This window comes from Colius striatus, chromosome 3, assembly GCF_028858725.1.
Source record: "Colius striatus isolate bColStr4 chromosome 3, bColStr4.1.hap1, whole genome shotgun sequence".
NCBI lineage: Eukaryota > Metazoa > Chordata > Aves > Coliiformes > Coliidae > Colius > Colius striatus.
In genome coordinates this window covers 2478864-2503937 of record NC_084761.1, presented here as the reverse complement: position 1 = coordinate 2503937, position 25074 = coordinate 2478864, and the positions used below count along the sequence as shown (strand labels likewise).

The 25074-nt window shown below is 52.1% G+C and overlaps 2 protein-coding genes across 6 annotated transcripts; one reads left to right on the top strand and one right to left on the bottom strand.

Annotated features, from left to right (window-relative positions):
* NAGPA (N-acetylglucosamine-1-phosphodiester alpha-N-acetylglucosaminidase) lies at nucleotides 1-9458 on the bottom strand (the record flags this gene model as incomplete). Its single annotated transcript, XM_061991936.1, has 11 exons — nucleotides 1-1133; nucleotides 1353-1413; nucleotides 1786-1917; nucleotides 3165-3293; nucleotides 3596-3643; nucleotides 4739-4923; nucleotides 5810-5938; nucleotides 6393-6501; nucleotides 7042-7181; nucleotides 8806-9291; nucleotides 9379-9458. Coding segments are annotated over 11 exons (1707 nt in total), but the record flags the coding sequence as incomplete, so codon positions are not given.
* Nucleotides 3581-23205, top strand: ALG1 (ALG1 chitobiosyldiphosphodolichol beta-mannosyltransferase). 5 transcript variants are annotated; one of them, XM_061992601.1, is made up of 15 exons: nucleotides 3581-4012; nucleotides 4121-4223; nucleotides 5241-5351; nucleotides 11692-11769; nucleotides 12661-12764; nucleotides 13754-13902; nucleotides 15546-15635; nucleotides 16246-16362; nucleotides 17717-17838; nucleotides 18515-18553; nucleotides 19123-19182; nucleotides 20694-20804; nucleotides 21974-22088; nucleotides 22368-22443; nucleotides 22710-23205. In XM_061992601.1, the coding sequence occupies exons 5-15, from the start codon at nucleotides 12726-12728 to the stop codon at nucleotides 22842-22844; spliced, it is 1053 nt and encodes a 350-aa protein (XP_061848585.1). In that variant the 5' UTR covers nucleotides 3581-4012; nucleotides 4121-4223; nucleotides 5241-5351; nucleotides 11692-11769; nucleotides 12661-12725; the 3' UTR covers nucleotides 22845-23205. The 5 variants fall into 5 exon arrangements, with proteins under 5 accessions (XP_061848585.1, XP_061848588.1, XP_061848586.1 ...); XM_061992604.1 differs by lacking the exon at nucleotides 11692-11769 and having other exon boundaries at nucleotides 3581-4223; XM_061992602.1 differs by lacking the exons at nucleotides 3581-4012; nucleotides 4121-4223 and having other exon boundaries at nucleotides 5221-5351.
* Nucleotides 23206-25074: the final 1869 nt, after the last annotated feature.

The window sequence follows — 25074 nt, the reverse complement described above, 5'->3', positions numbered from 1 at the left end:
GAGAGGGCCAGGAGGCTTTTCTTTATTCAAGCTTTAAACAGTGTCCTGTGACTCATAGAAAAATAGAATCTCCCAATGTACAGGTTGATTTGATGCCAAGAGCAGAACAAAATGTCCATGTCCCTTTAGCTGGAGAGATGAGAAAGGGGAGGGCACACAAATGGTCCCAGTGGGGCTGAGGCAGGAGTTACAACCCCCTGAGCCAGGGCTTGTGTGCCCTCCCACACAGCCAGGCAGGGCACCAGGTACCAGAGGAAGCCAGAAGGAGGGGCTTGGGTTGAAGTGAGGAGGCTTTTCATGTTGAACTGCAAGGCCCTAGCAAAAGGGCAGTGCTCAGCACAGGCTCCTTGGCCTGCTGCTGCCTCAGGGGTCAGTAAGCAAATGCTCTGGCTCTGCTGCACCACCTGTAACACTTTAAAACACCTTTTTTGCCTGATCTATGATAGAAGGCTGAGTTTGGCAGGGAAGGCAGGCAGTTAGAGACTATCTCATCCTTAAACCAGCTTCCTTAAGCTCAGCTTTATGTTAGAGGCGATTTATCTTACATCTTAACCCCCCCCCGCCCCGGACCACTGCTCAGGGTGAGAAGGGGCTTTTATGGCTTGCATTCCTCACCCCCTTCCCTCAGGTATCAGAGGGAACCAGCCCCTTTGCTGCTGAGGAGTCCCTCCTCCCCCTGGATGGTGGAAGCTGGTCCCAGGGCTTGTGGCAGCTAAAGCCATAGCCCTGTGTGCTCCAGCAGAGCAGGAGCAGCAGGGAGGGAAGCTGCCCACATCCTCAGCAGGGCTGGGCCAGGAGCAGAGGGGTTCTCCTTGGACTGAGGTATGTTGGTGCTGCTCCTGGCTCAGGCAGAGGTTTGATGCTGTGGGGCCGAGCAGCAGCACGAGCCCCAGCGTAGAACAGCTCCTCTCTCCCCACAGGGGCTCTACAGCAGAGCCTGGCTTTGGTCCTGAGCATCTTCCACCTCACAGGCAGCAGAGGGGGAGGTGTGGTTGGCTTCCCCATTCAGCTCCCTCAGGGGGTGGTAGAGGTAGTGCCTCTGTGCCCTGGCCTTGAGCAGCAGCCCAGCGTTCCCCACAGCACTCAGCACCAGCAGCAGAGCCAAGACAGAGCTCAGGGACATCCACCAGTTCCTGCCAGGCAGGAGAAACAGCCACATTAGCAACATCTCTTGACCTGCTTTCAGCTGTTCCCAGAGTGCAAAGGATTTCAGAGAAGCCAGAGGGGTGGGGGGTGGAAGGGCCCTGCAGAGCTCCTCCAGCAGGAGGGACAGGGCTCCCTCCTGGCCCTGTGGAGCCAGTGTGTCTGGACACAGTGAGCACTGCACCTTACCCTGGGCTTTACACACTTACTCTGACAGAGAGGAGTTGTCCTTGCTCCTTCCCTTGCTCTGGGAAGCCCAGCACTGCCCAGCTGGAAAACAAAGAAGGGCAGCAAAGGAGGGAAGGGTGAGCAAACTGCAGGAAGGTGCCAGTGACCCAGAGCTGCTGCCTGAGCAAACACAACAGCAGCAGGGAATCACAGAGTCACCTTGGCTGGAAAAGCCCCTGAAGCTGCTGCAGTCCCAGCTCTCCCCTCACCCTGCCCAGTCCAGCACTGACTCACAGCCCTCAGCACCTCAGCCCCACGCCTTTGGGATCCCTCCAGGGCTGGGCACTGCCCCAGCTCAACACCCCCATTCCCTCAACCCCTCCCTAGCACCCTTGTGCTCCAGCCCCTTCCCCAGCTGCAGCCCCTCAGTGTCCCCCTGGCAGCTGCTCCTCAGGCTGCATGGAGCAGAGGTACCTCTGTGCAACAGCTCCTGTGTTGCTGAGTCGTGGCTGATGTTGCAGCTGCCCGTGGCAGGGTCGCAGGGACACGAGTGCTCACAGGCACAAGGCTGCTGGCAGTTTGGCCCATGCCAGCCCAGGGGACACTCTGGGGAACAGATCACAAGGAAGTTGGTCACTGTCAAAGCTCCAGCTGCTGTGAAGCCACCCGGTGTGTCCCTGCAGCTCCCCCTGCCTGTGTCCCAGCTTGGTGTCAGGAAGGATGGGCACACTCAGAGCTGCAGGAGAGGCTCCAACCTCACCTGCCCCTCCCTGAGCTCTGTGGGTTATGGTGTTTCACCTCCCGTTCTCTCTGAGCCACACTCCTGCTGTTTGGCTCACTGCTGTTCTTTTGTTTACTTCCCAGAGAGGATTCTGTCCAGTGAGGCTGGGGGAGCATTCCCAGGCTGAGCACAGAGCATCACTGACCCGTGAGTAACCTGCCCTGTCACCACAGCAGCCTGTTCCTGCCATACCCAGGGCCTGGAGCCCTCTGGCAGAGCTGGGCTGGCTGCACATGGGGAACAGCATCAGCTCTGTCCCAGAGGCTTTGCTGCTCAAAGGGCACAAGCCACAGGGGCCCTTGAGAGCACCTCCTTGACCTTGATACCCTGAACTGAGACTGAAAGATGGACAAATCTGCTGCTAGGTCCTTTGTGGTGGTTTTGTTGTGCTTGCTTGGACAGCTTTGAGGCTTTTTGTATGGATAAGAAACTTCAGAGTCCTTGAGCTTTGCTATCAGAGCCAACCCAAGCCAGTTAACCACAAAGAAATGAGCCACGTGGGTTGACTGCAACTGTCCCAGGGAGTCTCAGATAAGGCTGTGCCTGGGATGGCTCCAGGGGGTGCAGATAACCCAGCAAGGACAAGATAAGAAACCTGAGAACTCTGCAGAGTGCTGAGCTAAGACATGGACCACACATGGAAGAAGGAACTGAGAGAAATCTGCAAGACACCTCTTCAATAACCACAAGGCACAGCCAGAGTCCATCAGAGACCCCTGTGGAAGCCCCTGGGAGACCCAGGCCACATGCAAAATTACTGTGATAGCTCCAGGAAATGCTGTGGTACTGCAGCAAGGGCTGTTCTACACTCATGAGCTTGGGAAAGCAACACAGCTCCATGGGGCAGAGACTAAACAGCCATCTGCAATCTTCTGCTGATGAAGGAAACTCCTCCTTCCTCTCTGCTCCCTCATTTTCAGCCAGTTTGGGCAGGACAGGCAAGCTGGGAGCTGTGCTCCAGCTGGGAAGCTCAGGCCTGAGCCTGCCTGGCAGACCTCACACTTGCTTTGCCTCCAAGAAGTGGCACAAAAGCCTCTGCCCAGCCCAGGGCAGAACTCAGAGCAGCCCTCACCTTGCTCACAGTTGGTGCCATGGTAGCCAGCAGGGCAGGAGCAGGCTCCCTGCACAGGGTCACACGAGCCCCCATTCTGGCACTGGCACTTCTGGGTGCAAGAGTCTCCATAGAAACCCGGAGGACAAGCTGCAGGAGACAAGCACAGATCTCATCAGGGCCCTGGCTACAAGGACAAGCAACAATCCCACCCCACTGTGTATTCCCTGGCCCGATGGCTGCTCAGAGAACAGAAGCTTTGAACAAGGAGCTTAAGGAGCTTTGCCCCGAGCTCCATCTGCTCGGGCAGCGATGAAACTCAGGCTGACAAGCAGCCAATCGCACTTCCCATCGCAGCCCAGCCTGGGAGCCTCCCACCGCCGCAGGCAGCCTGTCCGCAGCCGCCCGAGGGCCGCCTGGGGGGCGGGAAGGGGAGGGGAGGTCGGCGTTACCTTCACTGCAGTTGCTGCCCATCCAGCCGGCGTCACACACGCACCGAGCTGTGTAAACACACAAACGGGCGTGAGCCACAACACAGAAAGGCTCCGAAACAGCGGCAGCTCACGCTCAGGAGCCTCTGCCCCCATCCCACCCGCAGGAGAGGAACCCTGAGCTCAAGCACAGGCTGGGTTCCAACTGCAGCTGCCAAACACGGCAGGCTCTCCTGCTGATTGCACCGCCAGAGATTAACTCTGGGGGCAACTGGCAGCAGCACCTGCACCCACTGAGCTCTGCCCAGTGCCTTCAGTGGGGCCAGGCTGGCTGAGCCAGGGAGGAGACACAGAAACAGAGCAGCTGGGGTGTGATGGCAGTGCCCAGCTTCAAAAGGAGTGGATGAAAGAGCAGTTGATGAAGAGCTCAGCTGCTCTGTGGGTAATACACTGCCCTGCCCTTCAGATTTACAAACCAGGAGCACAGCCCCTGAGGGCAGAAAAGGGAAACTGAGACACAGAGTTGGAAGTCAAGTTCTATTACAGGCCCAGCCCTGCTGCTGTCTACTAAAGGCAACGTGTTCTGACCATCTCTGCTGCTGCTTCAGATGCTGCAGGGAAGGGGAAAGCAGCTCCATACACCCAGAAGGTAAGACAAGGGCTGAGCACCATCTCACTTCAAGGCTCAGGAAGGGCTGGCCCTGCACCCAGCACCTGTGGCCCTACAAGTCTGTGCCCCTGGGGCTGGGAAACCTCTCTGAGGAGTGCTGCTCTGTGGCAATGGCAGTGTTGAGTGCTGGCTCATGTTTGCTGCACTCCACTACTGGAGTGGGAAAGGACTCTACAAGGCAGCCAGCACCACAGAGGTGAGGCACTGAGGCTTTGGAGGACCCCCAGCAGTAAGGGATGGGCATATATGTATTAGAGAAGCCCAGAGTGGTGGGGGCTGGAAGGGCCCTGCAGAGCTGCCCCAGCCCCTGCTAAAGCAGCTTCCCCTGGCTCAGGGGGCACAGGAATGTGTCCAGGCAGGTTTGGAAACCTCCTGAGAAGGAGCCTCCACACCCTCCCTGGGCAGCCTGGGACTCCCATATCTATGTCCATCCCCAGTGTAGAGTGCCCAGGGCCCCCTGTGTGGCAGAGGCCTTTGCCCAGGCCAGGACTCACCAGTGCACAGGCTGTGGGGGCCAGGAGCAGATGGGCCACAGTCCAAGGTGTCACAGGCAGGGCCTGTCCAGAAGAGGCCAGAGCAGTGCCCGTGGCCACTGCAGGCTGCAGGCTCACAGGAGGGCTCGTGGATGCACAGGACGGTCGAGATGCTCCGAGGGCAACGCCACATGCTGTCAAAGGAGCTGGGGGCAGAAGATGGGTCCCATAAGCTGTGCAAGCACTGTGCTGCTCCCAGCCCTATGTGAAACCAGCTGATACAATGCATAGCTTTTAAGTCAATGTTTTAACTAACTTACTGACAGCAGGCTGCAGAGAGTGCTCCTCTGTAAACCTCTCCTCAGATGCCTTAGAGCTCCACCCCTCCTCATTTATGGACCCCAGGTCTCTCTCCTCTTTTCCTACTTCACACAAGCATGATTTGGACTTAGCTGAGTGATGAATGATGAATTGCAAACAAGGGGTTAAAATTGTTTAACAGTGCTGCTTCTCTGTTGTGCAGACACCTGGGAGCAGGAGGCCTTTGGAGTCAGCCTGAGAAGCAGCTGAGGGAGGGAGCCTGATGACAGCAAAACAGCTCCAAAACAGTTTCAGCAAGGCCACAGGTCCCAAGGTGAGATCATTGCTTCACTTCTCTGTCAGGTGTATAAGGAGTGTCCTTTCTTGGGGTGCATGTGAGATGGAGCAATCCCCATGCAGGGCAGAGTCTCCACCTCAGTGTTTCTCTCCCATAATGAAAAGCTGCTGACAGATCTCTGCTAACTCCTGAGAATGTGCAGCTCTGAACCTCCCAGGCTAGGAGCTGTTTCCTTGTCTCATTCCCACATCAGGCCATTCACTCATGTCCAGCAGCTTTGCTGCAGGTCTGAGAACAGCTAAACTTTACTCCAGATGATTAAGTGGCAAATACACCCAGAAAATGGCTTTGAATCTAAGAGCCTCTCTCCAAACCTGTCCCTTGTCTTTACATTATGATCCCACAGGAACACAGAGGGACTCACTCACACAGCAGAGACTGATCTCTACAGGCCATGGGAGCCTCAGGGTTCCCGTGCAGCCAGCAGCACCTACCAGTGCTCAGAGGGGTAGCTTGCCAGGGTCCCATTTAAGACCAGTGTTGCAGAGCCTCCACCATCCAGGTTGATAGCATTGATGATTCCCTGCTGCTTCAGGAATTCAGCCATTTCCCAGAGGTTGACCCTGCAAGAGCCAGTAGTTCATTCTCACTCATGTTATTTGACTTCAGTGACACTGGCCCAGGCTGCCCAGGGAGGGTGTGGAGGCTCCTTCTCTGGAGGGCTTCAAAACCCACCTGGACACCTTCCTGTGTGACCTGATCCAGGTGAGCTGCTTTGGTAGGGGGATTGGACCAGATGACCTCTAAAGGTCCCTTCCAACCCCCACCATTCTGTGACTCTATGACACTGCTAGACTGGAAGGCTGGTCCCTCTCCTCAGTGGGAGGGGGGAAGCTCTCCCTTGCTGGCTCTGCCAGAAAGACACCAAACAGCAGTGACTTCAGCCACCCTCCTGAGCTCTGCAAGGCTCTGCCTTACACCATATCCCTGGCAGCCAGAGTCCCTCCAGTTCCAGAGACACAATTTAAAGCCCCATCTTGTACCTGCCCCAAAACCTTACCACAGCCCTGGCCTTACCCTCTGGATTCTGTCTGTCCATCCACATGAACCAAGACCAGCTGGCCCTGGCTGTCGTGTCCAACTGCAGTCCTGGCTGATATCACATTGATGAACTTGTCAAAGGTTCCTGTGCAGGAGAGGGAATAATTCACTCAGCAGCTGGGGGACAGAACTGGCTGTTTAGACACATCTTTCTGCAAAACAGCTCCCAGCAGGGAGCCCATCTAAGCTGAAAGGGAATGAGAACAGGTTCCTCTTCTTCATCCAAGCCTGTCTTAGGAATAACATTTCCAGAAGCACCCTTGTTGGGTTTTTGTCTGGCACAGGGACAAAGAAGGGGATTCACCAACCCTCAGCTGTAAGAGGCACCTGGTTTGAGTTTCCCTGAACAAACACTGATACCAGCCCTGCCACTGCTATTTACAGTGCTCAGCACATTCTGTTCTACACCCCTGAAGAGGCCAGCACAGCCTCATTTTGCAGGCAGCCTGTTTCTTGCTCTGCACTTGAAGCAGACTCAGAGTAAAGCAGCACAGAAGAAATCTGGACCTCTTAAGTGAGTAGCAAACTGCAACTTGACAAAGTGTACCATCATTTCCATTGCTACCCTTCCTTTTCAACTGCCCCATCAGGAGAAGAATCTATCCCCAGGCTTTAGAGTATTTACCTGTGGTTTGAACTTGATCACACTCAGCCACTCGGCTCTGATTGATGTATACCTCTCCATCCCTCAGCAGCCAAACCACCCCACTCACAAGCTGCACAAAAGGGTTGGCTTGATCCAAGACATCTTCCTCAGACAGGTATCTAGGAAAGAGAGAGCAGGAGAGGTTCCCCACAGTCCCAGCAGTGTCATGGAAAGCCTCTCCTGCTGCAAGCAAGCTCCAGGAGCAGGGGGAAGGGGGGAAGGTGGCTGAATGAAGGCCAGTTACATCCAAAACTAGAGGCCAAGTAGTGCAAAACATCACTTTGGCAGCAAGAGGGGACCCTGTTCTCTACTCTTCTGCACAAAAGCACTGTTACTGGTAGGCTCAGGCCACTGTGCATGAAATGACTCCTGGCAGTAATGTGGCCAGTGGGCCTGAGCCAGGATCACAAGGGCAGAAAGCAGCTCGCAGAACATGAGGGCAGAGCCATTGCCACATACTTGGAGATCTGTGGAAGCAGCTGTAACATCTTGCTGTCAGCTTCCATCCTGCAGGACAGTGACACCCAACCGCTTTTGAGAGGCTTTTCAGCAACAGCATCCAGCCTGCCTGCAGGTGCACTGAGGGGAAGGCACTGCTGGCTTCCTACCTGCTCCCCTTCCTCCATCTGGGAACGAGCTGCCTTTGCTCTCCCAGACAGCAAAAAGCTTTCCCTGAACAGATGGGCAGCACAGGGCCTGTTCAGTGCCCGTTGCCATCATCAGGTGGTGTGTGGCACTGTGCTTCCTGCTGTAACTAACTTACTGACAGCAGGCTGCAGAGAGTGCTCCTTTGCAGACCTCTCCTCAGATTCCTTAGAGCTCCACCCCTCCTCATTTATGGACCCCAGGTCTCTCTCCTCTTTTCCTACTTCACACAAGCATGATTTGGACTTAGCTGAGTGAATGATGAACTGCAAGCAAGGGGTTAAAAGTGTTGAGCAGTGCCAGTGCTGCTTCTCTGTTGTGCAGACACCTGGGAGCAGGAGGCCTTTGGAGTCAGCCTGAGAAGCAGCCCAGGGAGGGAGCCTGATGACACCAAAACATTCCTGCTTTGGCTATAAACTGAGGCACTGAGTGGACAAACAATTTCACAACAGTTGCTGCAAGGCCACAGTGCCCAAAGTGAGCTCATGGCTTCATTTCTCTCTAGGGGGCATAAGGAGTGTTCTTTCATGTTTCAGGTTAGGTGGAGTGATCTCCTGTGCACTGGGTGCTGCAATGAAGGGATGTTGGCTTTCTAAACTATCAAACCTGGTTTGGACAGTGCTTTCCTGCTGCAGAGTTCAGTAACACCTTAACCCAGTGTTTCCTTGCTGCAGCCAGAGCAGTGATACAGTGCACTCTGCCTTCCCTCTGTGGGGAGGACTGAGACCTCTCCCTCTTCTACTATAATGTACCTGTTGCATGTTGGGAGAGGAGACACAGGAACCTGAGCAGCCAGAGATCATCAGAGTAACTTATCCAACTTAAAGCCAATGGCAAAAGAGCCAATGATTCAGTGGGAAAGGAGACACAGGAACCTGAGCAGCCAGAGATCATTAGAGTAACTTATCCAACTTAAAGCCAAGGGCAAGAGAGCCAATGGTTCAGTGGGGGATGGGCAGGACATCCCTAGCTGCAGCATTCAAAGGATGCTTCTATGAAGTGGGAGAGGCCAAGGAGGCAGTGCCTGGGCAGCACCTCCTGCCTCAGCGATGCCAAGCAGTGAGGAGACTGCTCTCCAAGCAGCCCCCAGGCTCTTACCCAAACACCATGGTGCCATCCCTGCGGATGCCAAACTGAGCGTTTTGCAGGCCTCCGGAGTTCCTCACCAGCCTCCCATCGCTCACCACGTTCCCAAGGCACTCTCCTGTTTCCATGTTGAAGTAGCCGCCGTTCTGGGCCACCAGACACTTGCCCAGCTTGGCAGTCTCTTCCACCGTGGCTCTGCGTTGAGCCTGGCAGCCTCCGGTGCCCCCGGGCTCCAGCACGGACAGCGTCCTCAGCGGGTTCCTCACGAAAGTGAAGTGGCCGTAGACAGCCTTGCGGTCCTCGCCGTCCGGGGGGATGTAAGAAACGAACGTCCTGGTGGTGGCCACGGGGCTGCCCGTGCCGCCGTCGCTCGGCCACGCTTCGTGCGTTACGTTGCCGTACTTGCGGGGCTGACAGTCCCTGACGTGTCTGTGGTGGTGCCGAGGGCCGTGCCGCGCCGGGAAATAGGGCTGCAGCAGAGGGTCTGCGGCGGGGCTCCTGCGGGGGACACGAGGGGGTTACCGCCGGCCGCCCCCTCCTCCCCGGGACCCGGCGGCGCCGGCCCTGCCCCGCGCACGCACTCACCCGGCGCCGCGCACCGCCTGCAGCCACCCGAGCGCCGCCAGCGCGGCGGCCACCGCCACCCGCCCCGCCGGGCCCGGCCCCGGCCCCGCCGCCCGCCCCGCCGGGCCCGGCCCCGCCGCCCGGGCGCTCGCGGCCGCCATCTTGGCGGGGCTGTGCGGGGGACGGGGCGCTCCCCGGGACGGCGCCCTCTGTCGTCCGGCGGCGGCGCGGCCCCAGCGCCCGCGGCGAGAAAGGCGTTAAAGCCCCTTGTTCGCATCATAGAGCCCCTGGAGTGTGAGAGCAGAAGCGACTTCAGTCCCAGCCTAAGCTGTCACGGGTAATAGAGCATCACGAATCAGGCTCTAAACAAGTGACTCCTTCCATGTCATTAAAACTGCAGCTTCTCTGATTGCCTTGCTGACATTCAGCTGCTGGAGTGCTTCATCCTCACCGTGGATTCATTCCGAGTGTGTGCAAGTGATGGGGACAGAACACAGGAGAGCTGGGCTGGCTGGGGTCTGCAGGGTGCTGCTGGCTCCTCAGTCGCCTCCCAAAGAGGGTTCAAAGGAGAGATCATAGAATCAGACAGAATGGTGGGGTTGGAAGGGACCTGCAGAGCTCATCCAGTCCAACCCCCCTGCAGAAGCAGCTCCCACCTAGATCAGGCCACACAGGAGCATGGCCAGATGTGCAGATCTTCCAAAACCCATCTGCATGTGGCTCTGGAAACCTGAAGAACAGGGTGGAAGAAGGAGGCCAGGGTGGCAGCATTCGAGAGGAAAGAGCATTGCTAATTCCATCAAGGAAGAACTGCTCTAATCAAAGGTGTCTGGGGCAGCAAATTGAGCAAAGGCAGCGTGGCTAATGATGTGAGTAATCACAGAATGGAGAGCTGAAGCCTTCATTCTGTTTGTGTGAAGCTGCTGTGTCTCGTACCTGTGTCAGACGTGTAGCCAGAGTTATTTCATGGCAACCAAGATGACAGGAGAATATGTGCTTGCTCAGAATCACAAAGTCATTTGGGTTGGCAAAGCCCTCACCCTGCCCAGCCCAGCACTGACCCACAGCCCTCAGCACCTCAGCTCCACACCTTTGGGATCCCTCCAGGGCTGGGCACTCCCCCAGCTCCCTGGGCAGCCTGGCACAGGGGCTCACACCCCTCTCAGGGAAACAGTTGTGCCTCAGCTCCAACCTCAGCCTCCCCTGGGGCAGCTGCAGCCCATTGCCTCTTGTCCTGTCATTGGTGCCTGGGGAGCAGAGCCCGACCCCCAGCTCCCTGCAGCCTCCTGGCAGGGAGTGTCAGAGAGTGCTGCTGGCTGCCCTCAGCCTCCTCTTCTCCAGCCTCAGCACCCCCATTCCCTCAGCCCCTCCCCAGAACCCTTGTGCTCCAGCCCCTTCCCCAGCTGCAGCCCCTCAGTGTCCCCCTGGCAGCTGCTCCTCAGGCTGCATGGAGCAGAGGTACCTCTGTGCAACAGCTCCTGTGTTGCTGAGTCGTGGCTGATGTTGCAGCTGCCCGTGGCAGGGTCGCAGGGACACGAGTGCTCACAGGCACAAGGCTGCTGGCAGTTTGGCCCATGCCAGCCCAGGGGACACTCTGGGGAACAGATCACAGGGAAGTCGGTCACTGCCAAAGCTCCAGCTGCTGTGGAGCCACCCGGTGTGTCCCTGCAGCTCCCCCTGCCTGTGTCCCAGCTTGGTGTCAGGAAGGATGGGCACACAGCTTCAGGAGAGGCTCCAACCTCCGCCCCTCCCTGAGCTCTGTGGGTTATGGTGTTTCGCCTCCCGTTCTCTCCGAGCCACACTCCTGTCAGGGAGTGTCAGTGCTGCTGGCTGCCCTCAGCCTCTTCCCCGGCGCTCCTTTAAGCAAGCACCAGACACGACTACCACCAGCGTTACGGTGTGTTCCCCCCGCCTCTCAGTCTGTTTAAAGCCCCAGCAGCCTGTACCGCCGGCCGTCTGCCTCCACGGCCCGCTGCAGCAGCGAGCCCTCAGCCGCTGCCCGCCAGGGGGCGCCCGCCCTCCCCTCCCTCCCGCAAGATGGCGGCGGGCGCGGCGCTGTGGCTGGCGGCGGGCGCGGCGCTGCTGCTGCTGCTGTGGCGACGGCGGGCGGCGGCGGGCGGCTCGGGCCGCGTGTGCGTGGCGGTGCTGGGCGACCTGGGCCGCAGCCCGCGGATGCAGTACCACGCGTTGGCGCTGGCCCGGCACGGCCGCGACGTGTCGCTGCTGGGTTACCTGCGTGAGTGAGGGAGCGCGTCTGCGGGACGCGCGGGTGGCGGCGGCGGGGCCGGGGCCGTGCGGGGGCCGCTCCTCTGACCGGCCTCTCCCCTCCGGTAGAGAGCAGGCCGCACGGAGATGTGCTGCGCAGCGGCAGGATTCGGCTGGTGCCCGTGGCGGAGCCGCGGTGGCTGCGAGGTGGGTGCGGGACGGCCTCGGCGCGGGGCTGCGGCGGGCGGGTCGCTGTGGGCCGGGCCGGGGGGCGGCTGCGGCGGGCGTTTGTGTGCGGGGGCAGCGGGGAAACGGGTGTGTGTGGGAAAAGAAACAACCCGAAGCGGTTCGTGGCCTCCAGGTGGCTGCGAGGGCTCAGCGCAGCTGCACTCAGCATCACAGAGTCGCAAGGGCTGGGAGGGAGCTGCAAAGCTCAGCCAGTGCATCCCCCTCTGCCAGAGCAGCAGCACCTAGAGCAGGGCACACAGGGACTCATCCAGCTGGGTTGGAATGTCTGCAGAGAAGGAGCCTCCACAGCCCATCTGGGCAGCCCCTGCCAGTGCTCCCTCACCTCAGCAGGGAACAACTTTGTCCTGGTGTTGCTTTGGAACCTCTATTGCCCCTTGTCCTGTCACTGTCCATCCCTGAGCTCAGCCTGGCTCTAGCCTCCCCACACCCACCCTTGATGGATCTGTAACCACAAATGACTGCACTCAGGGGCAGCCCATCCTTGGTGCCCTCTGGCCTGTGTTAAACACTTGCCTCTCTGCTGCTGGAGCACATTAATGCAGTCCTGAGATGGGCTGAAACAGGGACACGTAATTATCACCTTGTGTGTGTCCATTTATCCACATCTACTCCACTTTGTTTCCAGGGAATTTCAGCCTGTGCTGGCTGAAAACTTTCCTTAGGACCTTCTGAAATGCCCAGGAAAAGAAGAGGCGTTTGTAGGGACTGGGAGATGTTTAAAACCACATTTCCATTTTCATGGTGCAGTGTTGTTTCAGACCTTCCTGTGCAGACATGGCCAGTTCTCTATGAGCTGCATGTTTCAGGGCAGTGGGAATATTCTCACCAGGCTTTCTGTTGTTTTTGCAGTTGGCCCAAAGCTTTTCCAGTATGTCCTAAAAGTCATTGTGCAGGCAATACAATTGCTGTACACAATGCTGAAGATAGATCAGCCATCCTATATTCTTCTTCAGGTATGTTTTGTGTTGAGACTGATACTAATAAAGGTAAGTAATGCTGTATGAAGGAGTGTTTTAGGCACTCTCAGACATTGTTCTGATTGTTTGAGTACTAATCAGTGGTGTAAACCCGTGTCAAGCTACTTATTTGGCTCTAAACTTTGATTTTTTCTGTTAATTATTCTTCCTGTTAATTGTTGAGCTTTTGAACTTCATTGATAGCAGTAAAGAACAAATCACAGAATGGCTTCAGCTGGAAGAGACCTCTCAGCCCATGGAGTGCAGCCTCTGTCCCAGCCCCATCACCCACCAGCCCATTGCCCTCAGTGCAACACCCACCCAGCTCTGAAACCCCTCCAGGGATGGTGACTCCAGCCCCTCCCTGGGCAGCTGTTCCAATGCCTGACAACTCTGTCAAGAAAGGAACTCCTCCTCATACTCAGCCTGAACCTCCCCTGGTGCAACTTGAGGCCATTTCTCCTTGCTCTATTGCTTGTTACTAGAGAACAGACCCATCTCCACCTCACTCCAGCTTTTCAGGTAGCTGTAGAGAGTGAGAAGCTCTCCCCTGAGCCTTCTCTTCTCCAGGCTCAACAGCCCCAGATCCCTCAGCCCTTCCTCATAGGAGATGTGCTCCAAATCCTTTCCTAACTTGGTAGCCCACACCAGCTTTTCACCCAGGGAAGTGTGTGCCCAGTCAAGCCAAGAACAGCCAGTTCTAAGAGAACACTGTGGGAAACAGTGTCAAATGTCTTACTAAAGTCAAGAAGGCATTCAAGGCAGAGATATGTGTGTGTTTATTGGAGGGCAGTTTGGATCCTGTTCCAACAATACATCTGAAGTGCCTTCATGAGGGGAGACTGAAAGTTCTGTGGTTGGGGAGTATGAAATTGTTCATCAAGGTCCTTTAAAGTGACTTAATTTCAGTTGTTTGATTTTCTGGTGGTTGTTAAATGTTTGTCACTTGATCACAGGCTATTTTTATTTGGTTTATTATGAAGCAGAATCCTCCAGGCTTGCCTGGTATAGCTGTTGCCTGGGTAGCATGTCTATTCTGGAGAAGCAAGATGATAATAGATTGGCACAACTATGGATACACCATAATGAGCCTGAGCCATGGAAGAAACCATCCGCTGGTACACGTTGCAAAATGGTTTGTACAGTAATTTCTTCTCCTCTTTACAAGTGATGTACCTTTATAGAAGTCAGAATGGAAAGCAGTGGGGTGGATGGTGAGGTGGGTCAAGAGTTGGCTGAATGACAGAGCCCAGAGGGTGGGGATCAATGGCACAGAGTCGAGTTGGAGGCCTGTGGCCAGTGGGGTCTCACAAGGATCAGTTCTGGGGTCAGTCTTGTGCAACATCTTCATCAACCACCTGGATGAGGGGACAGAGGGACCCTCAGCAAGTGCCCTGATGGCACCAAACTGGGAGCACTGGCTGATTCCCCAGAGGCTGTGCTGCCAGTCAGCGGCATCTCGACCGTCTGGAGAGTTGGGCACAGAGGAACCTCCTGAGGTTCAACAAGGACAAGGGCAGAGTCCTGCAGCTGAGAAGGAACAACCCCCTGCACCAGGACAGGCTGGGGGTCGAACCACTGAAGAGCAGCTCTGCAGAGAGAGACCTGGGAGTGCTGATGGATAATAAACTAAACATGAGCCAGCAACGTGCCCTTGTGGGCAAGAGGCCAATGGCAGCCTGGGGGCATCAAGAAGAGTGTGGGCAGCAGGTCGAGGGAGGTTCTGCTCCCCCTCTACTCTGCCCTGGTGAGGCCTCATCTGGAGTCCTGTGTCCAGCTCTGGGCTCCTCAGCTCCAGAGGGACAGGGAAGTGCTGGAGAGAGGCCAGTGCAGGGCCACCAAGATGATCAGGGGACTGGAATATCTTTCGTACAAGGAAAGGCTGCAGGAGCTGGGGCTGTTTAGTCTGGAGAAGAGGAGATTGAGGGGGGATCTCATTAACATTTATAAATATCTAAAGGGTGGGTGTCAGGAGGTTGGGACATCCCTCTTTTCTGTAGTAGATAGTAACAGGACAAGGGTGATGGGATGAAGCTGGAACACAAACAGTTCCACTTAAACATAAGAACAAACTCTTTCAGTGTTTGAGTGAGGGAGCCCTGGCCCAGGCTGCCCAGAGGGGTTGTGGAGGCTCCTTCCTTGGAGGTCTTCAAGACCCCCTGGACATGTTCCTATCTGACCTGATGTAGGTGACCCTGCTTCTGCAGGGGGTTGGACTGGATGATCTCTGGAGGTCCCTTCCAACCCTACCATTCTATGATTCTATGAATATAACTAGTGGAGGGCTGGTTCCATGAGGGATGTCTGGATTTTGCTGTGTGTGTTGTGTGTCAGAAAGCAGGTTTTGTGAAATGCCTTTGTCAGACTTGTGGGAGGGCAGCTGAAACAGTGGGCAGGTTGCTTTTACGTGCATGTGCCAACTTTGATCTTGTTACTAAAATGAGCTTTTTATGTACAGGGTTTTTAAGTCTCTGATGCTGCTTTACACTCCCAACTCACCTTTAAAGATCTGCTTCTTTCTGAATCTTAGTGGTGTAGATAAAGGCTTTTGAGGGAAGGTGTTCTTAAGGCCTTGGAGGATAAGGGAATCATGTTGCATCCCTTCTCATAAACTGCTTCAGCATAAAGAGTCAATCAGTAATTGTTAATTAAATCTCAATTAGTGGAGGCAATTGGTTTCTTTTGGTTTTTGTTTGGCTTTGGGTTAGCATGGGCACTGGTGGGCAGGTGTTGTGCTTGCCTGCCTGTGGTTCCTGACTGAGCTCTCGTTTTGGGCAGGTATGAGAAGCTCTTTGGACGTCTGTCTGACTACAACTTGTGTGTTACTAATGCAATGAAGGAAGATCTGTGGGTGAATTGCAACATCAAGTAAGTCAAAGACCTTTAACAAATGAGTATGTGTGTGTGTGTGAAGTCAAATGAAAGAGCATATTCCCTGATGATTCTGGATTCAAGAGGGATCTTACAAAAGCAACTTCCCCCAGCCCATCCAGCACCACCAAAACACCTTAGCTCAGTTTTGCAATGAGCTAGTGGAGTGTGGGCATCAAGAACCTTCATTACCCTTCATAATTAACACCCCATTGACTAGAAAGTAGCAGTTCAGGTGCTGCAGAAGCTTGCTTCCAAGCTGCCTGTAGCATCAGAATGAGGCAGATGTGGCTGAGTTTTGTGACAGTTAAGTCTACTTTGCAAATTCTTCCTTTGCAGTTGGAGAGCTTTGAGATCAAAGTTGCTTAAGAAGAGTTACAAAGTGGGTTTAAGGGTGAGGACAATGATGTCTGCAGTTTTTACACTTGTGTTACAATGTGCACACAAGAACATTACAGGATAAGTGTTGTCCACCTTGGGGCATTCCAGCAAACTCCAGGTGTAAGGGTCAAAAGAATTAGCTGCTTTCTGCATTACATTGTCATGGCCTGTCATGCTCTGTGCTACATCTGGTTTTGATTCAGCTTGTGAATTGGTTTCACTACAGGGCAGTGACACTGTATGACAAGCCAGCTGCTTATTTTAAGGAGACACCATTAGAACTTCAACACCGTTTGTACATGAAACTTGCCAGAGACTATGAGCCTTTTAAAGCAAGGCACACGTAAGTAAAGCTTGCAGTTATGGTCCCTGAGCAAACAGCACAAAGCTGGTGCACTTACTTACCAGAAATACTTGTGCATGGGGTCACAAGTGACTCGACATCAGCAGGGCAGAGTGGCCTCTGTGTGCTCTCAGCCAGCAGCTGATGCTCTGCAGCTTAGTTTAAATGTCACCGGGAAAGGCCAGAGTGAGTGAAACCATTGAAGTGTGTTAACACAGTGCTTGGTGTGTGAAATAACAGAGGTGGTTTATGTCTAAAGAAGTTGGCATTAAGTACTGAGGTAGCCTGTAACAGAGTATCTCTGGGGTGGAACTCAGCAGTTGGCTAATTCCCACTGAACTAGATGTTAGTGGTTGAATGCTTTAAGAGCATCCCTTCTTTTGACTATGGAGAGCTTTCAAGGTGTGAGTGTTAAACCTTCCCCTCCAGCTAAGTACAGGATGTAAACTTTATAGGGAGTTATTTTACCAAGCTAATGCTTGAAAAAGAAGTGAAAGGCCTCATGAGATTGCATCTGGGATCTTGTGTCCAGTGCTGGGCCCCTCAGTTGCAGAGGGACAGGGAGCTGCTGCAGAGAGTTCAGTGCAGGGCCACAGAGATGCTGGAGTGGAGCATCTCCCTTGTGCTGAAAGGCTGAGGGAGCTGGGGCTCTGCAGCTTGGAGGAGCCTGAGGGGTGAGCTCAGTCATGTTCCAGATCCATCAGGGTGGGTGTGAGGAGGCTGGAGCCAGGCTGTGCTCAGGGATGGACAATGACAGGACAAGGGGCAACAAGCTGCAACAGAAGAGGTTCCAAAGCAACACCAGGACAAAGTTGTTCCCTGTTGAGGTGAGGGAGCACTGGCAGGGGCTGCCCAGATGGGCTGTGGAGGCTCCTTTTCTGGAGACATTCCAACCTAGCTGGGTGAGTCCCTGTGTGCCCTGCTCTAGGTGCTGCTGCTCTGGCAGGGGGGTTGCACTGGATGATCATTCCAGGTCCATTCCAACCCTTGAGATTCTGTGAAAGCTCTTGTGTGTGGTGGTTTCTTTATAGAAATGCCCACCACAGAATGCACAGGTTTGGAGCTGAACTGATGTTCTGTTGGCCTTCATTCACTACTATAGATCTGAGACAGAGCTGGAAGGAGAGTCTGACTGCTTTTCTCCACTTGTTAAAGAGAACACTTAGAAGATGGAATGTGCCTATAGCAGTAGTGTCTTGGTAGCAGTGGGAAAGATGAAATCAGGTCTCTCTCTCTGCAGCTTAGTACTGTAATGGCTGTTTCTAGAGAAGTTGAGCTCTAAATCTGAATAGTGCCAGTTAAGCAGAGTATTTCCATCAGTGTAGCCCACACTCAGAAAATTCTGTTTCCATAGTACAGAGTCTGCCAGCTGGAATGCAGAGAGGTCTGCCTTTACAGAAATGGATGAGAGAAATGGGCAGGTGGTGAAAAGCAGAGGACGACCAGCTCTCCTCATCAGCAGCACAAGCTGGACAGGTTTGGAAACAAACAGTTTCATTTTGAAGTAGTGCTTAACAAAAGGTAAAACTAGGGCTGCTTACACTTCCTGACACTTGACATGCTGCAGAGGCAGCTTTACACCATCAGTGGTGAAGTTACAGGTCTCCTGCATTGGGCTGGAAGAGTTGTGTGTGGTTATAGAGCTGCAGTCTAGAGGCTCAGCTTCAAGAGTGATTAAAGGGGATTTCCTACTTAACTTTCATTTTAGGCTCACTATCTTGCATGCTGGTGTACAATGAAAGAAGAAATATTTACTCTTTTATTTCTGATGGTGTGTATTACATGGTTTTCCTCACCTGTTTTTTCCCTGTGGATGAAAAAGAGAACAGAGAATGGATCTGCCACAGGCAGAACTGTCTCTGCCTTTGAATACCAGGGTGATTTCTGTACTTCATCCTCTAGGTTTAGACACTGGAAAAGTTTCACCTGAGGATGTGTGCAGTATTTGTGGCTTGTTTGTCTCCTGTGTTGGCAATGAGGGGAGGAAATAAGCACTGTATGTGGTTATAGACTTCCATTTGTGAGACCAGTTAGAGCAGATTTTTCATGGCATGGTCCACACTGAAATTGTGTAGGTGAAGGTGATTGTTGTTATTTAAAGGCAATGATTTATTGTCTTTACTAATGTCACTAATCAAGCCTTCTCTTTCAGAGGATGAAGACTTTTCAGTCCTTCTAAAAGCTTTAGAAGGTGAGTGTGAAAGAATTCAAAGGGGAGTTGTTGTATTCTGTTAGGAAGGGTTTTGCTAAAGAGCACCACTTCCATACCCAAGTGGAAAAGCATTTGATTAATTAGCTGTGGTTTCAGGGTAACAGTTGAAATCCAAAAGTGCAACATCTGGGTTCAAGTAGAGTAATTCTCAGGGAGAGTTATAATTCTAAGTAGCTTGTGAGTTGCAATTCTGAGCTGTTACATGTGCTCTCCAGAGGCATCTGCTAACAGAAAGGAAGGGAATGCACACACTAGATCTTATTTGTAGACTGTGCAGCTGCAGTTGCATCTACATTGATGTATTGAATTGATGAATTGATGTATTGAAACAGCTTCTGTGGTGTAGTCAAACAAACACTTTCATCTTCAACAGAGCATAAATGGTTTCTATAGCACTTTGTCAGTTCTAACATTGCTAAGAATACCACTGTTTTCCTAGGTGTGTAACTTCTTTGAATGAGGAGGCCCAACAGTTAACACACTGGGCCCATTCTCACACCAAGCATCCATGTATTTGTCAGCTCTAACCAGTTCTTTCTCTCCTCCAGATTATGAGCAGTTTATCAATGAGGGAGCCAAGCTGCCACCTTTAGTCTGTGTGATAACAGGTGAGAGTTGATTCACATTACACTTCTTTCAGTGCTAATACTGAACACTTCATTTCCACTTCTGTTCTCTGCTGACTCTTCTGGTGATGGTGAAGGGAGTGTTCTCTTTATGTCTAGTTATAAGTGTTGTGATTTAGAGTTGGGACTGTTAAAGCCATGTGATCATGAAACATCTTTAAAGAGGAGAAGCTCTCAGCTTCCCCCATCTGCTACATCTGTGCATTACTCCACATTCAAAAGCTCAGTGTTGTGGGGATGCTGCAAAAGAAATGTAAGATCTGGTGTTTGGAGTGTTGAGCAGAGAGATTTTTATGTCATGATGGAAAAGGTGAGCATTAAAGAAGGTTGTGCCACACAGTTGTGTACACAGAATGGGTGTTGTTTCCTTCACTTTCTCTTTAAGGGTGAACTAAAACTTAATGTGATTTTCTGAAGGGACAATTCTGCTGTTGACATTTCTCATGAGCAATGTGGTTATCTTGTGGCTGTAGGCAAATGCAGGTTAAGACTTGGGGGTATTGATGGGCTGAGGCCAATTGCATGACATTTAACAGAGCTTGTTGACAGATGCTGCACTTGGATCACAACAGCCCCAGGACTCACAGCAGGCTGGGGCAGAGGGGCTGGAATCTGCCTGGCAGAAAAGGACCTGGGGTTGTTGGTTGATAGCAGCTGAGCATGAGCCTGCAGTGTGCCCAGGTGGGCAAGGGCATCTTGGCTGGGATCAGCAGTGGGGTGGCAGCAGGAGCAGGGCAGGGATTGTGCCCCTGTGCTGGGCACTGGGGAGGCTGCAGCTCCAGGGCTGTGCTCAGTGCTGGGCCCCTCACTCACTGCCACAGGGACACTGAGGGGCTGGAGGTGGGGAAGGGGCTGGAGCACAAGTGTAATGGGGAGCAGCTGAGGGAATGGAGATGTTCAGCCTGGAGAAGAGGAGGCTGAGGGGAGACAGCAGCACTCTCTGACACTCCCTCACAAGGAGGTTGTGGCCACGGAGTGGGTGTCAGTCTCTTCTCCCAAGTCACAAGTGACAGGATGAGAGGAAACAGCCTCAAGTTGTACCAGGGGAGGTTTAGATTGGAGATTGGGAACAATTTCTTCCCTGAAAGGGTTGTCAAGCCCTATCCCAGGCTGCACAGGGCAGTGGAGGAGTCCCCATCCCTGGAGGGATTCCAAAGCGATGCAGATGTGTTGCTGAGGGCCATGGTTTAGTGGTGCCAGGGCAGTGCTGGGCTAATGGTTGGACTCAATGATCTTAAAGGCCTTTTCCAACCTAAACAGTTCTGTGATTCTATATTGATGGCAGACTCTCCTGAATACTGAGTGAAAGGCTGGATTCACTTTGTTTTCAAGTGGACTTTTCCATGCCTTTTGGGGCAACGTGTGTGGCGACCTTTGTGATGTGCCTGATTCAGCAGGAGTTTGTCAGCTCCACAGGAAGATGCCCAGACCACACTAGGTTCAGTCATCAGCCCTCCCAAAAATGACACCCTTTTTTCTTCTGTTTTAAACAGGTAAAGGACCTCTAAAAGACTACTACAACAGATTGATAGATAAACTACACTTCAAACATATCCAGATCTGCACACCGTGGCTCGAAGCTGAGGATTACCCACTTCTGCTTGGTACGTAGTGGGTTATGAAATAGACTTGAGAATGTGTGAAAAACCACCTTGGCACAGTTGCAGAGAGCTGAGAGAAGTTGTGCACAGGAGCTGGTGGGGTACAGTAAGGGAATGAAGTGGATTGTTAATGACATTAAGTTGGTGGCTGTGATTCGTGCCAGCAAAATTGCCAAGTTTTAGTACAGTTGTTCACTGTTAAGCCAAGAATTAGGCTTAGGACAAGTGTTGCTACTTTAGCTTGTTTGTATTCTGTGCTGAAGTACAGTGTGCTTGTGCATCTTCCAGTTTACATTCTTAGTCACTTCAGTAAATGAAAACATAAAGGTTTTTGCTCAGAAGCCAGAAGTAGCTGAAATTGTAAATGAACATGTCCTTAGAATAATATCCCTCAGTCACATTCATTGTGGTAGCATAAAGTTGTGAGTAAGCTTAATAAAGCAGCAAAATACATAGTCAACATGATCTGTGTTCTGCAGGGTCAGAGCCTGCACATTTATATGGCTGTAAAACACCTTGTTTGGTGTTTTTTTGAAGTAGTGAATATCATGTCTATAAAACCACCCTCTAAGTTCTCTAGCTTGAAATCAGTGGAACTGGAAGAGCTTACTGGTGAGCCAGGCAGCATATCCCCTCTGGATTGTGAGGGAGCTTTCTGTTTACTTACTCATTCTTGGGTGATAAGAGGCTCCAAAGAAACACAAGGAAGAATTTCTTCCCTGTTGAGGTGAGGGAGCACTGGCAGGGGCTGCCCAGATGGGCTGTGGAGGCTCCTTCTCTGCAGACATCCCACCCCAGCTGGATGAGTCCCTGTGTGCCCTGCTCTAGGTGCTGCTGCTCTGGCTGGGGGGTTGCACTGGCTGAGCTTTGCAGCTCCCTTCCAGCCCTTGAGATTCTGTGATGAAGAGGCAGAAAGGCTGTTTAAAGATATGTGAAACTGGACAAGCACTTCCCTGATGTGTTTGTAATGCCTGACTTAATTTTAGTCACAAAATACATTGTGCTTCTTTGTTCTTCCCCTGAGTGCACAAAACAGAGTCAGTCTGGATGGTGTTGAAGGTGGCTGGTGTTCAGCTTGCACCACCCCAAGGGGTACATAAACAGGAAGATTTGCAGGGAGACCAGAGTTGCTGCTTCCAGAGAACTCAGCCTCTGTTTTGTTTGCTTTCCAGGCTCAGCAGACCTGGGGGTGTGTCTCCATAAGTCATCCAGTGGTCTGGATTTACCCATGAAGGTGGTTGATATGTTTGGCTGTTGTTTACCAGTGTGTGCAATATATTTTGAATGGTAAGAGCTTGCTGCTTCTGATGCAGCTCAAGTGGATGGGATAAAACAATGTTCTTAGAAAGCCAGAGCCCAGCAGCTACTGCATGTGTCTGTTTTGTATGAAGCTGATCTCTAAATATCCAGGATCATTATGTTACAGATAGCCCAGCATTATCTTTTTGGATATTGTTGTCCAGCTTCATCTCTGAAAGTCCCTTCCAAGCCCTACCATTGTATGATTCTGTGGTTTCCCTCCTGCTGCTTTTTGTCTCAGTTTGCTGCTGTGCCTTTTGTTCACAGCTTACATGAACTCGTGAGACACGATGAAAATGGTTTGATATTCAGGGACTCAAATCAACTTGCAGAACAGCTAAAGGTAAAGGCTTGACTGGTTTTTCTTTCCCACTAGCTCTGAGTGCCACCTTTTCCTGTCTGGCTGTCATCTGGCAGCATTGTCAGCTTACATTGCTTTGCCTGGTGTATACTTGAATCTGAAACCATCAAGAACAGTTCCAACAATGTCACTGTTTACTACTTCTAGAGCTCTCTTACTGTAACATTGTGGCTGGGGGTTAACAGTGGGAGGCTAGAATGAGCCTGAAATGTAGTGTGATAGTATTGTTCTGTGTTTTTAACTTACAGATGCTTTTGATGGGCTTTCCCACACTGGAAGGCAAACTTCAGAGCTTCAGGAGAAACCTCCGAACAGCCAAGCAGCTGCGCTGGGATGAGAGCTGGGACCAGACTGTTCTGCCTTTGCTTGGGCAGAATGAATGACCTTTTGTGGGCCAGGACAGTATCTAAAAGCTGACACATTCCTGGAGCTGCAGAGATTGATAAGTAGTGAATAAACACTTTGTCTATAGTTGCGGTTTTTAACTACTTCATCTTGGAACAAGTGCTTGGACTCGCCTCTTCCATGACAATTTGAGCCTCTCGTGTGAGTGAGAAGAGTGCTGGAGGTGCAGTGAGGGTATAGCTTAAGTTTTTGAGGGAAGGTGTGGTCCCTGTGTTGCAGAACTTGAGCCATCCCACCTGGACTGCCTTTTCTTCCTTATCACTCAGGGGTGTTCAGTCTGGAGGAGGCTGAGGGCAGATATCATCACTCTACAACTCCCTCACAGGAGGCTGTGGCCAGGTGAGGGGGAGTGTCACAAGTGACAGGATGAGAGGAAATGCCCTCAAGTTGCATCAGGAGAGGTTTAGATTGGAGACTGGGAACAGTTTCTTCCTTGAAAGGGTTGTTAAGCCCTGGCCCAGGCCGCCCAGGGCAGTGGGGGAGTCCCCATCCCTGGAGGGATTCCGAGGCTGTGTAGATGTGGTGCTGAGGGCCATGATTTAGTGGTGGCTGTGGCAGTGCTGGGTTAATGGTTGGACTCAATGATCTTCTTTTCTGTGTTCCTGAGAATCTTTAGGAAGTGGGAGGGAGGTTTAGTTACTCTGGCAACTCTTATGTGCAAAACCTGTGCTGCTTAAAGGTCAGGTTTTTGCTGAAGACACTTGAATACATACATAAAGCTTCCCAGTTACACCCCTTGTACAGTAACTGCCTCAGTGGGTGATTTGGGTATGTTTCCTTGCAAATGGGAGATGCTTTTTAATTGCATTTTCTTTGAACTGAGGGGCAGTGGGGTTTTAATTTCTTCACCCAGTTCATTCTCTTGGCTTGTCTTCCCTGGCCAAGTGCTGAATATCCTCTTGTAGGGTTTTAATGAGACAGAACCACTTTGGTTCAAAGTTGTTTTCCTTCTTACAGTGTGCAGCAAGAATGCAAAAGCACAGCCACTGGAATCTAACAGTTCTGTGGAACACTTTGGGGGGAAAATAGACCCTGCAGTGAGTGCTGTCCTTGTACAGTGAAATGAGTGTGCCCATTTACCTTAAGAAAGAACATAAAATGTATCCCTTATTAAACAGATAAATGGGAAAGGAAAAAATAAACCCATCATGTGTTGTGGAAGCATCAATAACCTGATAAAAGGGCACTTTCTGCCTGCTCACTCAAGTAAACCCTTCATCTCTTCACTGTTAATGTCAGTAGTTGTGTGCAGACATAATGCTTGCAAGATGCTTTTTCATCAGCTTGATGATAAAAGAGATGAGTGATCTAAGGAAGAAACATGTTGGGTTTTATCATGTGCTTACAGCTCTTTGGAGTTCCTGGTTCAGTGATGGTAGATGATAATGGGATCTGCACCTACACTTACTGAGTAATCATCTAATAGCAGCTTTTGTTGAGCTGAGCAGCCTTTTGCTCCTCTTGCCTTTCCCCTTCTGCACCCTGGTGACAGCAGACACTCTCCCTGGTGCAAAAAGGCTGTTGACAGTGATTAGGATCCACTGGTGGGAAGGTGGAAATAAGAGCCCATGTTGCTCACTGCAGGAGTTTGGCAGTTTCACTGGTTTATTGCCTGAAGGATGATCCATAAAGATTTATTTGCTGCAATGTTGTTCTATACTGCTGTTCACAAGGAGTATCCTGTCAGGTGCTTTGGCCATTCCCCTTTATACCCACTGATGTGCACACACAGATAACTGAGGCACTTCTGTAGTTAAACAGTAAGACTGAAAGCTGCAGAGAAGCTTCACCTTCCTACAGTTTTTTCTTTAGCTCCTCAATGAGCCATCTGTACAGAACTTTTGAGTGACAGTTTTGTGTGAGGGGAGATAAAGGAGCTCCTGTCTGGGCTGCTAGCATGTGCTTGCTCTCTGAGGTTCCTTCTGTATATCTAATGTAATGCAGCTGTAGCCTCCTTCAGCCTCAAGAGTGAGATGACTCTTCAAGTTACATATCCATTTTCTCCTCACTAGAGGAGTATTTGTTCATTTTCTTTTAAGCTTTTAAAACAAGGTGCAGAAGTCAACAGAGGGGAAAGTGCTTCATATTTGACTTTCTGCTTCAAGACCAACACTGTCCAACAGGGAGCTGATTAATGGATCACAGGAAGTTTGAGGTGAGCTCAGTTCCTTCTCCTTGCAGCATACACACAGCATTGCTAGAGAGTAC